This window comes from Triturus cristatus, chromosome 6, assembly GCF_964204655.1.
Source record: "Triturus cristatus chromosome 6, aTriCri1.1, whole genome shotgun sequence".
Classification (NCBI taxonomy): Eukaryota; Metazoa; Chordata; class Amphibia; order Caudata; family Salamandridae; genus Triturus; species Triturus cristatus.
Window position 1 is genome coordinate 613794398 of NC_140589.1, and position 15982 is coordinate 613810379.

At 41.5% G+C, this 15982-nt stretch overlaps 1 protein-coding gene across 1 annotated transcript in view; it reads left to right on the top strand.

Annotated features, from left to right (window-relative positions):
- Positions 1-2830, top strand: part of CFAP206 (cilia and flagella associated protein 206) — a 334518-nt gene extending 331688 nt beyond the window's left edge. The window contains exon 13 of the mRNA XM_085609221.1: positions 2492-2830. Coding sequence (XP_085465347.1) covers positions 2492-2719 — 228 coding nt within the window. The 3' untranslated portion in view covers positions 2720-2830. The remainder of the gene's footprint in view (positions 1-2491) is intronic.
- Positions 2831-15982: the final 13152 nt, after the last annotated feature.

The following is a 15982-nucleotide window of genomic DNA, read 5'->3' on the forward strand; positions in this document are numbered from 1 at the left end:
AAAACAATAAAAATTATTTCTATAGAAATAAAATATAGCAAATGCTGACCTTGTGGGGCACCATTGCCAAACTAAGCCTTAACTTTGTGATGGTGATGAACTTGACTAAAACATGGGATTAGTGCTTTAAAAAAAGAGTCAAAACACCCACTCACACTGGTAAAGGTTTCACGCACACCAGATTCCCATACAAGCATCTTTCAATCCTTTGAAACTCTGAACCGCTCTGACGTGCAGAGGTTTCAGTAACAGAGCCCAGAACCTCTGGGTCTTTGTGGTCCTGGTTCATTGCTAGATGATGCCCCCTTTGTGGCCCACCGCTTCTGACACGTCTCCTTCCCACCGCTGTCCCTCACTGGCCACTGGCAACCCTTGTCGGCAGGAGAAAGTCATTGAGGCATTCATTCCGCCACACACTCAGTCAGTCAGTTCAAACATTATTCGTTTTATCGCAAAAATAAACCATATTATCATAAAATGATAAAACATCATTAGATTATAATCATTAAAACTACATTGCATCACAAAAAAACCTCATATCATTACATTGATAAAGAGGTATAGTAACTATGTCAAAATATCTGCATCTAAGAGTGGATCGGCGAAAGTACAAAAATATGGATGTTCTTGTTAATAAATGGGTTATCCATAGCACTACAACATTAAAGTGCTATGTGCAATATCGGGGTAGAACTCTATTAATACAAATGGATTTCAAAATTTATAGCGATAGCCCTCGTTCTATAGAAATAACAAGTTACAACAGTTAGGCACATTCAGTTTCCAGAGAAGACCAAGCTTTTCTTGTAGGTAGAACATTATTAAAAAACTTTGCTACATTAAAACATACAGTGGCATATTTTAAGTCAAGCAAATACTGAATTGCCTCCCGATAATCGTACAAATTTTCTCTTAAAAATAATTGGTTTTAAATATTGTTTCCCATATACCAGATCAAATCTACAGAAAAGGGTGTATGTGGCGAGGGGTAAGCCTGGGGCATGGGTGAAAGTATGGGGCCCCTGGAACGCCTACCGCGGGGGTATCTGCGCGCCACCACTGCTGCCTGCGGCCTCACCAGCCCCGTCCCCTTAGTTGACTCTTTTCTCTAGCCCCGAGCACGGAGTTCCCCCAGTCCTCTATCTGTTCCCCTTCCCCTCTTTAGACTCCTGTGGATGGCTGGAGTCCCCCATTCGGGGAGCACGTGCTGTTACTTTCGATTGCGGGTTGCCTTGCGGGTGTGGTTTTTGTGTTGTTTGTATAAAATGAAACCGTATTGTGGGGTCAGAGTGATGTGGCCCACGACGCTGATACCTCCTGATTTTGCTTCTCTGCAATGCCAAGTGTTTTTGTACGTATGTCATATGCTCCTGTCATTCTAGCGGCCGGCCGGAAGGTTGTAGGCCCATACTTGTATATTCTTGAGATTGCAATAAACGGTTTCAAAAAAAAAAAATAAAATCTACAGAAAAGTACTAGATGCAGGGTTGACTGCGCTTATCTGTTATCACAGGGACATTTCCAGTTATTGGGGCCCCACCCATTTCTCTTCGCAAATGGAACAAGATAGTGGATTATAGCAAAGCGAAGTCGGGTTAGGAGATATCTATGATACACACTGGAGACCAAACTAATATAGGATTGGAGCCCAGGATGCTTATCCAGTGACAGACTTATGAGGCTCAGTTCTCGTCGTAAGGCTTTGTTTGCAGATCCCATTTAATTAAACAAAGATGTCTTACAGGATACTACAATGTATCAAGTATGGTACGATTTGTCTGTTCTTTGACCCCTAGTTTGTCTGAAGTCCTTTATCGTGGGGTAGCTCAGTTGGTTTGAGTTTAGACTACAGGGAATAATTTCACCCAAAGCCCAGTTTTAGATACAAAATCGCCATACCAAAATAAACTAGAATGCTCTTTTGCAGAAAATTATGGTTTTAAGGTGCCTAACCTCTATGTTAAATACAAAGCTTCGTCACAGGGTGCCGGTCAGTTCTGGTGGTAGATGATTGGGCGTCAGACACAGGACAGGGTGATCAAAGTGGTTTCCAAAGTGAGATGATCTGAAAGATGGCTCTCTTCAAATCAAGAGGTGAAGGAGACGAGTTTGTTTTGCTCAGTTCAGCATGTGTCCTTCCCAGGTATAGAGTTCCGCAACAGAGGGCTCTACTGTGCTAGGAACAGGCTGCTGCCCTATGTGGGTCACTCAAGGTACCAAAAGTTAGTGGCCCATGTCTCAAAAATGGCTGATAGCAGTCAAAGATTTAAGGGGGCAGGTACATCCACTCTCTTAAGAAACTGGACAATTTGCACTTGGAATTTGGGCAAGTAGCCTCACCCAAAACAATCCCTAGAGATTCTGGCCTGGCTAGCAAGAAGAAAAAAAAATGGTGTGTCCTTTTCACGCCATATTTGTTTTGCTCTCATATTTACTATTTTCATCAGTGCATTTCATGTACTGGATTTAACTATTTTTACTTTATCTGTAGGCTAATTTGCGGAAGAAAGTTACCCACTCAATGCAGACTATTGCCAGCCACATGAGAAGAGACAACGCAACCCAAGTGTACCTACCAAAGGAGGGAGCCACTCAGACTAAACGTGACAGCTCAACCAACGTGCCGAAGCCTCGGGTCTACCTGGCTGGCCTGCGCGGTGGCGAAAAGACCACGAGGATGGTCAAAGTCAATTTAACTCTGCCAGTTGATGAATCCTGAAGAGCAAAAGCTATTTGGCCGTGCAGTAAAAATGGTTTATTGTATTTAATAGTTTTTAATCTGTACTTTTTTACGTTGCATGTCACAATAAAAAGGTGTACGCAAAAAGTATTCAACATGTGTTTTCAACTTGCCAGTTTCACTATACATGCATGTAAGCTGTCTGCATTAACAGCCTCACCCACTAATGGCCGACTTCAAGCTCTCTACAAATCATGCATTGAACGTTTGTTTTCTTTGCACCGTCATCTGTTTGCAAATTGTTGTTGCACTAATTCCATCACTATTGTTTGTGAGGCTTCATGTAATGTCGCTTTGACCTTGGAAATCCTAGTCCTCGAAGCATGCCGCATCGACACAATGCTCTCTGTGTACTGTCTCTCTTCAGTGGCCAGGCAGGTGTTTTACAGGACGAGTGTGCTACAGCTCTAATTGTTCATTGTTTTGCAGAAAAAAATCTGACATTTCATGGGCTGCCACTGTGAATATTTGTCAGAATGCCTTCTTTCTCGGCGTTGAAAGTGCCTCATTAACGTACTTGATATTTTAAGTTAGTTCACACAAAAGTGAAGTTTTTCAGAATGTGCCTATATCAAGAGTTATGCTTTTAAGCACTTTTCAGGTCACATTAATTGTTCAATATACAGGTTTTCATGTATTAAAAATATAGTATGTGCGGAGCGCCTTATGAGTTAGCCATTTTCTGTTACTGTCTATAGAAAGAGGCGCATCATGGAAGGGGGCCTGTATTATATCAACTTCGGTCGTGTCCTCACAATGTACATTTGCAGCAGAGCACACGAGCATGGCATGCGTTACAAACCACAGGGCATTCCCTACTATTGTCTTTGGCAACTTCCGGGCAAATTATGATTTCTTCCATATTGCTATTAAAAAAATACTCTGGGCTCCTGTACACAAGACAGATCATGCACGCGAGTATGCAGGTTCAGACTGGCCGTAGCGGGCATCAGGCGTTTCCCCTTGAGGCTGGAAGGGTGGGCGTCATTTCTGTTACTAGGGCCGGTTTTACTGCAATATCAGCACCAGTAACAAAAGCAGCAGTGCTTCATACTTGCACACACCCCCAGCCCAGTCCATTACAGTGAAATTACCCCGAGTGAGACTCGGGTAGAGGGGCTTACCCACAGTAAAGGTCCAAAAACTGGGTGATCAAAGGAAAAAAAACCCTGGTTGGCTAATTGGGTGAAACCCATTTGCAACAGGGACAAAAAAAGTGTGATTTAGAAACAAATGGGGACATATAATTTATTCATTAACTTTCATTGAAAGGGGAGTTTCAGATGGTGGAAAGCAAAAACAAAGGCATTTTCCGCTACATGGTTTGGCTGTGTTGATAACGTCACACCCAATGGGCTTAAAGAGTTTTATTACAAACCACACCTGTTGTGTGTCTTAGCCAGGCTGCTGCAGCATCCAGGCAGAGGGCACACACCTCTTTAACTGATGTTTGCTAGGCTCTGCTGGAGATAGGGCCTTGCCTCAAAGACAGCTTAGTACAAAGTATTTTGTAGGTCATCCAGAGGCTTAAGTGAATACATAGGTATGGGAACTGTGAATCTGAGTCCAATCCGGACGAGGCAGAGACATGGCTAAAAAAAACACAAAATATTCTACAATTATTTTGTTGCCATTTCATACATACAAAGTATAATTTACACACCTTACATAAAAAATAAATGCAATTTAAAGAAATCAGCGGAAATGCATTATTTTAGGGTAACAATGTTCAATTGCTTATTGCAATCACTGCATATGTTTATGTGTGTAACCAGACTGTTACAGAACTGAATCCTTGTTGGTGCACTGGGGAATAGTGACGCATATTTGTAGTGCTACGAGTTCCCAGCGTTTGACCAAAAGCACTGTGAATAAAGTCCTTATTTTAAAGTTGTAGTTGTAGTACACAAGTGTAAGTTAGGTGGCTGCAAAATGTGAAAAGAGATTTAGGACCGAATTTAAGAGTTGGCGGATAGAGTAATCTCTGTTTGCCTGGCGGAGGACTTAACAATACCAGGCTGAGACTATTACACTCACCAAAATGAGAAATAACCGCCAAGCGGCCAGTCATTTCGAAAGCATTGGCAGGAACCATTGTTACTATACTTTCTGTCAATGCTCTCCGTAAAACATGTCAGAGCCCTATGCCAAACTGTTTTCTTTTTTAATTTTCACAAAGAAAATCCTGAAAACAGGATTTGTTGGGGGAAAATGAAAAAGAAAAAGCTCCCCTCGTCATGGGCTTCTTCTCCAATGGCGAGGGGGGCATTTAGCAGTTTTCACTGCTCCTTACCGCCAGGCTTTTCCTGTGGTGATGGGCAGTGAAATTAGAGGTCTACCTCAGACGGCCCTTACTCCGCAGGGCCTTTGGAAGGGTTTAATCCTGGTGGACACAGAGCGCTCTCTCCTGTGATTAAACCTAAGGTGCATCTGCATCTAAATTTGGCAGGCGGAACATTATCTTGACAGTATGGATACTCCATTGCCGCTGCGACTGAGTATCTATAACTCCATGATTTAAATCAGCCCTTTAGTGTGTTAAAAATATGCATTTTTGGTAATACGCAATCAGACTGTACCTATTGCAAACCTCATTGTATAAGTTTTCATTAGAAAAAAACACCCCAGAACTCAGCTGATCTAGCCCTTACATTACATTTCAAAAAGAATAAATCTTAATAACCATGAATCCTCAAATTACTCCATTAATCAAAAGCATATACTAGCCAACAAGCAGCCTTTAGATTTGCTTTTTGGGTTGTTTTGTTTTGCAGAGTTATATGGCGCAAACTTACCCGATGATATAGAGTGCTTTACAGGAGCACCAGTTAAATGACACATGGGTACATTATTATTTTTTCTAGGCACGAGGAGATTATGTGATTTGCCCAGAATCACAGGATGTTGTGCTGATGCGGAGACTCAAACCTGGTTCCCCAGTTCCAAAGTCGCCAGCTCTAGCCATAACACTACTTACTCTGCCCATTGATTAACCAATTGCACACATTTTAATTCCTCACAGGTTCTATGTATCCTGGTGAGGAGGATTGTTTTCTCTTTCGCTGTCGGCCTCTAACTTAGCTTAACAGAATAGGAGACCCTCTCCCTTTTCAGCCAGAAGTACCCAAAGGTCTGGTTGTGTTTTTTACATCCAAAAACCATTTACAGGTACAGGAGGTGGTGTTTGATTTTTCATTGTTTCTTGTAACTAATGATGTTGCTCTCTATCTGCCTAATCAGCCCACTTGCAAGGTACCCATAAAAGACATGAGCTCCAATTGGGAAGTGTGCAGAGCTATTCCATTCCGCATAATTTTAAGAGGTCAAGTGTTCCAGCAATGAATTTTCTGGGTGCAGGAACAACAATGCCGATTTTATCCGATGGAATTTCCTGCAGGTGAAATCACTGTGGGAAAAGTCTGCTTTATAGCCCAGACCCTTTCAGTGATCACTGGTCAAACCTCACACAAGGCAAGGAGGTCATTGCATTACATGCTCCCTCCTTCCAGCCAACATTCTCTACTCCTTCCCTCACTCTCGTTCTCCCCACCCCATCTTACAACAGCCCTCTACACACGTTTACCACAGCCCCTTGAACACTTTTACCACCTACTCTGAGCAGGTGTTAAATGTGTGTGTCTAAGCCCATGGAAAAAGGAATACCTTGTGAAATACCATTTTGTTAATCCAGGTCCACACAGTTATTCCTCATTCCATAGGATTTAACTCATAATTGCACTGTACTGGTGGGTTGTTACCATATAGTACTGGTAATCAGTAGTGCAGAGTTTGCTTCCTGCCAGTACCATGCAATGTTGGGCTACTTAAAGTGCCTGGGGATAGATCAACAGCTATGAAAGTTCCAATTAGCACATCCAATCACATTAACAAATCGGTGCAGGTGTACTTCACCACATTATAACTTCAACAAAAGACAGAGAATGCAATATTCCATCAGAATGTAATAGAGAGAGGCAGTGATATTATATTGCCATCTGTATTGCACTTTCCTAACATTTGATGGGCTCAAAGCACACATTTGCCAGAAACATTACCTTGTTTTAATTTTTTAATGCTTTGAACCCCTTCAGACCATCAGGCACTATTTAAATAGAAACTGAAAGAAAAATATATAAATTCTCTCATCTGGTGTTAGAGATGATTCTAATAAATAACCCCAACCCTCCATAGCCTGTCTGCTCTCCTGTTGGTAAGTAATGGTTGCCATAAGCAAAATGCATTGTTGGTGCTGTAGGCCCTGTTCTACTGTGAAGTGCATATGGCTTTTTCCCTCTGCGGAGGCTGTTTTGGGGTTTATTAGATGCACTCTCAAGCCCTGTAACTGCCTGACTACCTCGGTTTGCACCACCCAACGGCAGCTCCGGTCATATCTGTGCTAATTCTTAGCCTCATATTTTATGTGGTTCGAACAGTATATACACGGATCCGCCCACAGAAAGCAGGTACTGGCTTTTACAACTGTCTACCCTCACACTTCTCTCCTGCACTGATATGTAAGTGCAGCCACATGCTTCTTTACGACAGTTTCAGCAGTTTAAGCCTTAATTAAACACTGAAACACTTCAACCATAGGCCAGACTACATCCACAGACTTCTGTCCGTTAATTAGAATTAAATACTTAAGAAACCGATCTTTTTCTCATTTGCTCTTCAAAATCATGCAGCGGCAAAGCAACACAAAGTATTGAGTGCATAACACTAGCCCTGATGAATGACATAAAAAAAATCCCCATATAGGCTGCATGAGAAACACACACTGTCCCATCTATGCCACTACACGGAGTAGAGTGTTACACCTTTGTAAATGTGCTTTCCGGCCTTCTTGAGAGTATGTAGCACTATATAAATGCAACATACTCCAACCCTACAGCAGTGCAAGGCCATAAGCTTGGTGACACAGAGCTGGGCAGATCTCTAATGACATAGCATACCCAGCCTGTGAAAAACATACAAACTTTACTTAGACCCTGATTCAAAGTCGTGTTTTAAATTAAAACCCTGGAACAAATGTATGTTTTCACACAGATTGGAATTATGAAATATGTATCAATTACCACATTCTGCAATTTTCTCCTGACTGATTTTCCCACAAAAACTCCGAGGAAATCTATGAGGATAAAATGCAATGTCGTAAATGCAAAACATGCATTTATCATTGTGGTAGGCGCTGATTTCACATTCAACTTTATTATGAGGTGGGGAACTCAGGAGAAGTTCATTATATTACCCATTCAATACCCTACACCGGGGTAGCAGCAATTACTAGGTGCATTAATTGGCACCTGAATGCTACATACCTGTAAACTATCACCTTAGTCTCCAAATCTACCTTTGTACTTCTATCATGATGATATCCAATTGAGTGCATAGCTTACAATATATTAGTTTCACTTTGGGATCACCATCCCACCTGGCAGCCGCAGCCCGTGCAGGTAAGAGAGGTGGGGCTGGGTGATGGGGGATTTCGACAGGCAATGACAAGGGAAAATTAAACATCTATTTAATTTTCTCTCGTCATCGTCCGTCAAAGAAACTCAACTCATATCTTGCATGTTCAATACATTTTGTGGATGACCTCAGGCACTAACGCACAGTCAGTGTCCTTTTAGAAGAAATTGAGGAGAAAGGATAGGTTGTCACTTAAATGATGTCACCTTAGAAATAGTTCAGATGTCTGATGCATGAACAATGGGTAGAGTGTGACATAGCACGGCTATGTGATGCTTGAACATATCATTTATGTTTAACCAGAGGCATACCTCTGCCACCTAAATCCAAGCCTCTGATCAGTTTCTCAGACAGATGTAGAATTTGCTTTAACATATGCCTTGCATGTTTTTTCTGGAATGCCGTCTATGCATTGCATCACTGTGTTCTTCCCCTCTGAACTGGTGAAGTTTGGTAGCAAAATGCTTGTGACACATTATTCTACTGCCAAGCTAAACCTGGGACTGTCAAAGGCTCTGATATTGTGTATAATTGATTAGCAACATAAAAGCATTGCACAATGGAAGCACAGCTTGTTGCTCCATTGATAATCATATTTTTGCCTGGTGTCTCTCGTGTACCCCATTCAAGATTGTCCTTTTCTCAGCCCAGGCCAGGTTAATTGCCATAATTACCACGAACATTTAGAAACAACCCTTATAGGAATATGGTCGTTCTTCTCAAAGGAATTTTGGAGAAATTTGTAATAAACGTTGCACTTTGTAATGTGCATCGCAACATTGATATTTTAGTGGATGTGACACTATATGCTCTGGGGGCTCCAGATTGGAATTGAAAACATGGTGTTATTACAACATATGCTATTTTGAGGCACAATTTCTGTTCCTGTTTGTGTGGCTTCTTTGCATGACATTGCCCATCAGCCACACATTCCATATGTTCTGGAGTTTCAAGGAATACCTGTATCTAGGGTAAGCACCTGTCCATAATTTTCATGGACATTCACAATTTGTGTCTGTTGTCCGTAACTAATGCTTTAACGGATAGCATTTGTCAAAGTAATTCAAACTAATTTAAATGGTGCCTTCTGATAGCCAAACACGACTGCACTAGTGGCTGCGGGAGGTTGAGAACTGTTGGCCACAGTGTGCAAGGTGGCTCACTGCGACCCGCAACGTTTGCCACCTTGTCCCTTTCCTCTCTTCCTGCTTTCTCTGAGTTCTTCATTAATGTTTGGGAGCTATCTTTCCATGAAGGAATTTGATATAAAGGGGTAAATGAAAAACAAACACTGCACCCACTGAGAATGGATTTCATTTCCCCTTCTTCCCCTCCACTGTACTGTGTCTGTCCTCATTGTGAGTTGTAATCTTAGCTCTTTTCGAGTTCCAGGGGCTTATTCACAGAACTAATCTGAGATAAAATCCTAAACTTACTACTTTTGTTATTCACCAAAGGCATTTAGTAGTAGTAAACTTAGGACTCCTAACTTTACTACTACTTAAAGCATTCTGTGAATACCGAAAGTCGTAAAGTTAGGATTTTGTCTCAGTTTAGTAGTAGTAGAGTTAGGAGTCCTAACTTTACTACTACTAAATGCCTTCTGTGAATACCAAAAGTAGTAGGTTTAGGATTTTATCTCAGATTAGTTCTGTGAATCGGCCCCATAGTGTCTTTCACTCCGCTACCCTGAAACACCACATCCACCACTGTCCTCTGTCTTGCCTGGCTGCAGCTGCAGTCTCTCTGAGTCGGACGGCCACTGGCCCTGCACAGTTGGGAGCCAAGCCCAATCAAGCCGAGGGCATTGGCATCTTTGTTTACCGCTTTTGGCTCAGAGGTTTAAGGAACACTGTAGTCCTTATGCATACTGCGTAGTATCAGGTGTTTAGCTTCTCTGCCTCTGTCTGCACATATTGTATTAAATCTCTAACTGGAAAACGGTTGCATAAACATAGCAGTGAGTCTCCTATTTCTTGCTGGCTTTTGTATTGTTCCCGTAATCCTGCGCAGGAGGATATAGTATGTAAACAGAGCTACGCCTGGGCAAAGTCACTCACGTGTTAGTCAGGGTTTTCATTTACCAGCAGGCTCGAACTCTGTTTCCGGACACATCACTTCTAATATTCACTCGTACCATATTCAAACCCGGCTTCCCAGCTTGACCACACTCTGTGGCCCTCAGTCAGAGGTCGGGGGGACAGCAGATTAACAGGAAGAGAAGAGCAAAGGGCCTGGCATAGCTCTAAGAGCCTGTGCACAAGCCAAACCATAAACATCTCTGCCATGTGATTCGTGAAACATATCTTGTGAAAATATGGTAAAATCTCTTTAAAATTAAAAAAAACTGTATTTCTTATGCAGACATTTTCCACCTCAAACATGAGATATCATTGCATTCCACAACATTTCTTATGTGTTTGTTTTTAAATATGAACTTAGAGACATTCCTGTCCCGATTCAACGACAGTGCTTCTAGTGCACTAAGAGGCAGGTCCTTTGTGCACCCTACATGTGGCCAAGATACTTGTTATACATGTGCCAATATTATATTTTGTTAAATACACACGAGAGATATTTGCCTAAGATCACACAATTAAGATTAGCATGGAAGTCAGGATTGAGCCTAGGTTTTCTTGCTTCACATTGTGCATTTCGACCACTAGATAGGGGTCTCTTTCTCTCTCATGGTTTACATCAAAAGTTAATGATTCTTGGTGCATGAGGTTAGTGCGTGGGTGGCGTGGCAACATAAATGGTTGGCTCGTTTCGGGCTCAAAGGTACTAGAGGACTTCAAGCTGGACGAGAGCCGGGCATTTGGCTTCAGCTTGGCTCGAACCTTCAGTGGCTTGCCCACATCTAACATGGGCAATTACATTCCTACACTGAAGCTCCTTCTCCTAGGTCATCACATTTAAGGGCACACAAAAAAACTGTCATGTATAGAGTTTAGTAGTCCATAATTTTGCTCCAGTTATATAATTCTATACAGGCAATCGTATGATATTCCACAATGTCAAAATACAGTTCCTTTTTTATCAAGACATTGTTGTCAGGGTTATACACTTTGTAAATCGAATGATTGCAAATATAAGTACATTATCTGCAATCAAGTTAATGCACTAGTGGCAAATTCAACAGAGGCACCTTTAACATTTTGGACTTGAGCTATAAACTATTTTTACTATTGGTTACTTTTTCCAAGTATTGTCTAAACGGGCCCCCAAAAATTGCTTGGGCTTATAGGGCAACTTGGCCTCATAGGTATCTGCAAACGCATTACAAAGGGTAGTAATGTAGGTAGCAATTCTCTCATTCACGTGGAGGCTATTCGATGTTTAGCTAATAGTGAAAACAGCAATACCAACTTTTTGTGCCCCTTTTGGATCTGTTCAGCATCCCCCCACAGGGCCATTACAGGAGTGATATCTACAGGTTCCTGAAAAATCACCTGAATCACCTTAAACACCTGACTCCAGAAACCAAAGACACTCGGACACTGCATTTTATGTGCATGAAGTTAGCATGAGGGTGCATGCATCTTCGGCATCTAGTGTTTTACTTTGAATTAATTTTATTGAATATGACTGTAGTGAAATATAAGTGGTTCAGGAACCTAAAATGTATTAGTCTGTGTCTGAAGTTCAGAGAAATAGACTTGGTTACTGCACAGCAGTAAAATTATATTTTATCCTGGAAGTCAATGCTCTGATCCTTCTCCGCTGTAATTCTTGAAATGCGATTCAAAACATTAGTATTACTCACAAAAAATATGATACAGTATTAAAACCTATTTCCTGCTCTTTCTAAAAAAAAAAAGGCTTAAATATGAGACATAAGACAAATGTCTTGCCTTTTAAGACAATAATGAAATCGTCAGGGCTGAAGTAGTGTGGTTTACTAATTTTAAGAAGGATCACTCATTGCACTGATATAATGGATTGTGCTAAAGTAAAAAAAAACACTTATTAAATGTAAAAGTTTGTACCTCATTTAAAAACTAAAAAAGGAGGTAATCAGTGACACCTGAAGCAGCATGGAAAGTCCAACCTGAGTAAAGTTCTGTTCCACTTAGTCTCCACGACACTGCATTTTGAGACATGATGCCACCTCCTTATGTACTTTAACATGTCACGGGGGAAGGGTACTTTTTCTTTGTTCCTGATCACGGCATACTAATAGTTTATAATACTGCAACTCGAGAAGAATAACCTGAGTGCCCCTGGGTTTCAGCTATCCTGAGGGGTCCAGTGCAAGCCCAATGTGAACATAATTGGCTCTGATTTAAGCACAAGCGTGCAGAGCGATTTCTTAAAGTTTTTGGAAAGCTGTATAATCTGCCTAGAAAGGTTTGTTTTTTTAAGAGAATCTTTACATGACTGCATTAGAACCATGCTCTCTGGCAGACGGCATGGCTCACGGGTGGCGGGGCAGCCGTGGTGGGGGCTTGCGCGGCAGGGGCGTTGTACGAATATTAAAAAAACATTTGAAAAATAAACTTACCGAGTCACGCGTCTCTGCTACTGCTCTCCTTGTGGAACTCGAGGAACAGGAAGCAGGCCCCACTGACCAATCACAACGCTGCAATGCAGCATTGTGATAGGTAAGCACCCATACTCCCTGACCAATCACAATGCAGCAGTGCAGTGTTGTGATTGGTCTGAGCGTCCTCTTGGATGCTCAGCCAGGGAATGGGGTCATGGGCATGTTCCCCACGCAGGCTATAATGCAGCCTGCATGGAGAAAGGGGAAAGTGCACATGACTGGTTTGGGTGGCCCAACCAAACATTCATTGCACACTTAGGAGTGGGCCAACCATTCCTCCACTGCTCTGGGAGCAAAGCAGCCCCACCCAACCACCCATCCGCAAAAGAAACATAAAATAATATTAACTCAAAGTTATTCTCATTTTATATTTCCTTTACTTTGCACTGCTCAAAAGCAGTGGGGCGGCGCTCCTCCGCCACTGACCATGCTGTTTATGGCAACTGCTAACCTTTCAACAACCCTTCTAAGATGCTGATTCTCTTAACGTCACCTGTGATCTGTAATTCCAATGCCTATTCAATAAATGCAGTTTAGTTGGTCCTGCTTTGCGAGTTGGCACAGGCAGCAACCTATACTGTCAGCAGAATTGGGAAACAGATTTTTTCAAAGTTGCCTGGTGAAGTTCCCAATAGGAAAAACGTGTAATTTATGCGTACAATCCTGTCAGCAATGAAGCAATGGAGATGATGTTTTCCAAAAGGAAATTCATCTGGACTGGTACATGAAATAATGAAATATATGCCATATTGAACTTGGGAAAGCAGAACTTCAGATCCAGATTAATTTGAAATATTCTATAAATTTGCTCTTGAGAACAAAGAACTTCTTGCATTTGCCAGTTCTGATGAAAAAGTATACCTTCAAAAAGAAAAACTAGAATTAGTAATGCTACCAGGGCCGGACTGGGAACCAAAACTGGTGCTGGCAGGGTTCTTGGCCGGTGTCCCGGGGCTTTTGTGGTGCAGCCGAGCTGTTTGCTCTGAACTATGAACTGTCCCTGATGCTGGCTGACAAATTTTACTTGGTGTAGATAGATTTTCTTTAATTATTTAATAAGGTCAACTATAAGTAAATATTTGATCAATACTGCTATGTGCTATACAAGCTTAAGAAAATAAACATATTTTCAACTATACCTCTGTCGGACGTCTATTTTATATTAGTAGGACTTCCTCACGTCTGTAAATTTGACCTTTTGTTCGGAATTTTTGTCCTGAAATTTGAGAGCGACTGAATCTCAATGTATTGCTATCCTGAGAATCTTCTTGAATGCACATCGTAGTAAATTGTATCTTTTAGTTTGATCCCTATTGGTAAAAATTCCTGAGAACCATGTATTCATACCGAACGTATGCAAGTCTTTGCCTAAAACCCTGTTAAAGGACATGGATTTCTGTAACCAGAGAGCCCCTTTTCCGTGATCTTAGAAAGCAAATCTATGCCAGATTTGATTTAGAACTGTACTGAGTTCTTTGTATCAGTGATTATAGTTTTGCTGCTAACTATACTGATGAAGTGTTCATTGTAATTTGCCTATTAATTCTTTACATATAGCATTTAAATGCCAAACTTTGTCTGTCATTCCTCAGAGAATGTTTCAGCCTACCCAAGTGAACTTTATCTAAAACATATTGAGAGACTTCAGTCGGGATGCCCCAAAGTTCGTATAGGTACTATGCCACTCCTGATCCATGCCGTTGTGTGCCCTACAAGTTAGAGAATGGGGACTATGCGCTAACAGATCTGGTGGCAGAGGATGGTTCAGATTGGAGACGATCCATAACACTGAAAATTAATTGGCTGTAGATCCGGATTGTTTGCCCCAAGACCTAAATTAACTTAGAACCAATCCAATCCTGGTTCCAGAGACACAAGGTGACAGAAGGAGAATGACCATATGAGTATTAATAGGGATTGCATGCTAAATTAAATTGTTACAGAGCAGTGCATGTTGAGAGTTTCACAAAGTGAGAGAATGCAGTGGACAATAATTGAGAAGAAAAATTATGCGGCTTCGATTGTTGGGTTTTTTGGAGTAGTGGTTATTGTAGTTCTGTCAATGTGCTTAAACTTTTGACAAGAGGTACCTCAAGTAGAATATGAAAATAGCGAACTTGCCTGCTAGTAGAAGAGTGCTGTGAGGTGCTATCAGTTACACCAGAGTAGAAACATAATCCTTTCTTGTATGGGTGTGCTAACCAGGCTTAGTGTTGGTTCACTCCTAGTGCACTGGAAGCGGACGTATCAAGAGTATACTGACTTTTGCAGGTCAAAGGCTTACTATTGTGTGAAAGTATGTAGTATTCTGGTTGTTGTAGAACCCTTTTGCGTAGTCGAAGCAGGCAAATGATGATCAAGATGTAAGGGATTTTCAGAAGCGGTCTGGAGATACTGGAGTGTTGCAGTGAAAGAAGCTGCAAAAGAATGCTCGAATGGAAACGACTGAGAAGGAATTGCAGATGATGAAGCCAAGAGGGCTAAAAATGCATGTAAGGGAGTTGATTGAAAATATTTGGGATTGGAATGACACCGAAAAGTTTCAAGATTTATGTTCCAAGAAAGAGAGAGTTAAGGTGAAGCAAAAGTAAATGGATGATGAAGGGGGAACTGTAGGGAAAAATATAAAGGAGTTCCCTTTGCGCAAAGTACAAGGGGGAACTTATGTACATGTTCCATAGTCCCAATCAAATCTTTTCCATTTTACTAACTTACTCCCAATGTCAGATAAGTGGTACACCCAGATTGAGCAAATTGTAACTATAACTAAAGTTTTGTTGGAAGACCTGGATGTGTTGTTTGAGGTGGCAGTCCAAAAGGATGTGTGGGCAGAATGCAAGAGCATTGTTGAATGGCCTACCCAAGAACCCCCTCCTGTGTCAGGGACAAATTCCCCTTCACCCATTGTTAAGACCAAATATGATGAAGTCATAAGGTATTTGAAGACAAAAGTTTCCCAGAGAGAGACTAATTGGCCTAAGATTTACTGAACCTCTCAAGAGCCTATGGCATCAGTAAATGCCTATTTCGTGAGATTGATGCAAGTGTATAGGGATCACAGTGGGATGAATGATCCACTAAGGGAAAACATGGGAAGGTTTTAGCTTCCTTTGTAAATGTATTAAGGCCAGAGATCAGTAATCAAATTATTCAGGGGAGTCTTTTGCTGGCAGAGCAAATCGGTTGACGAGATTCTATAGTACGCAAAGCATTGCAGTGAGGCATTA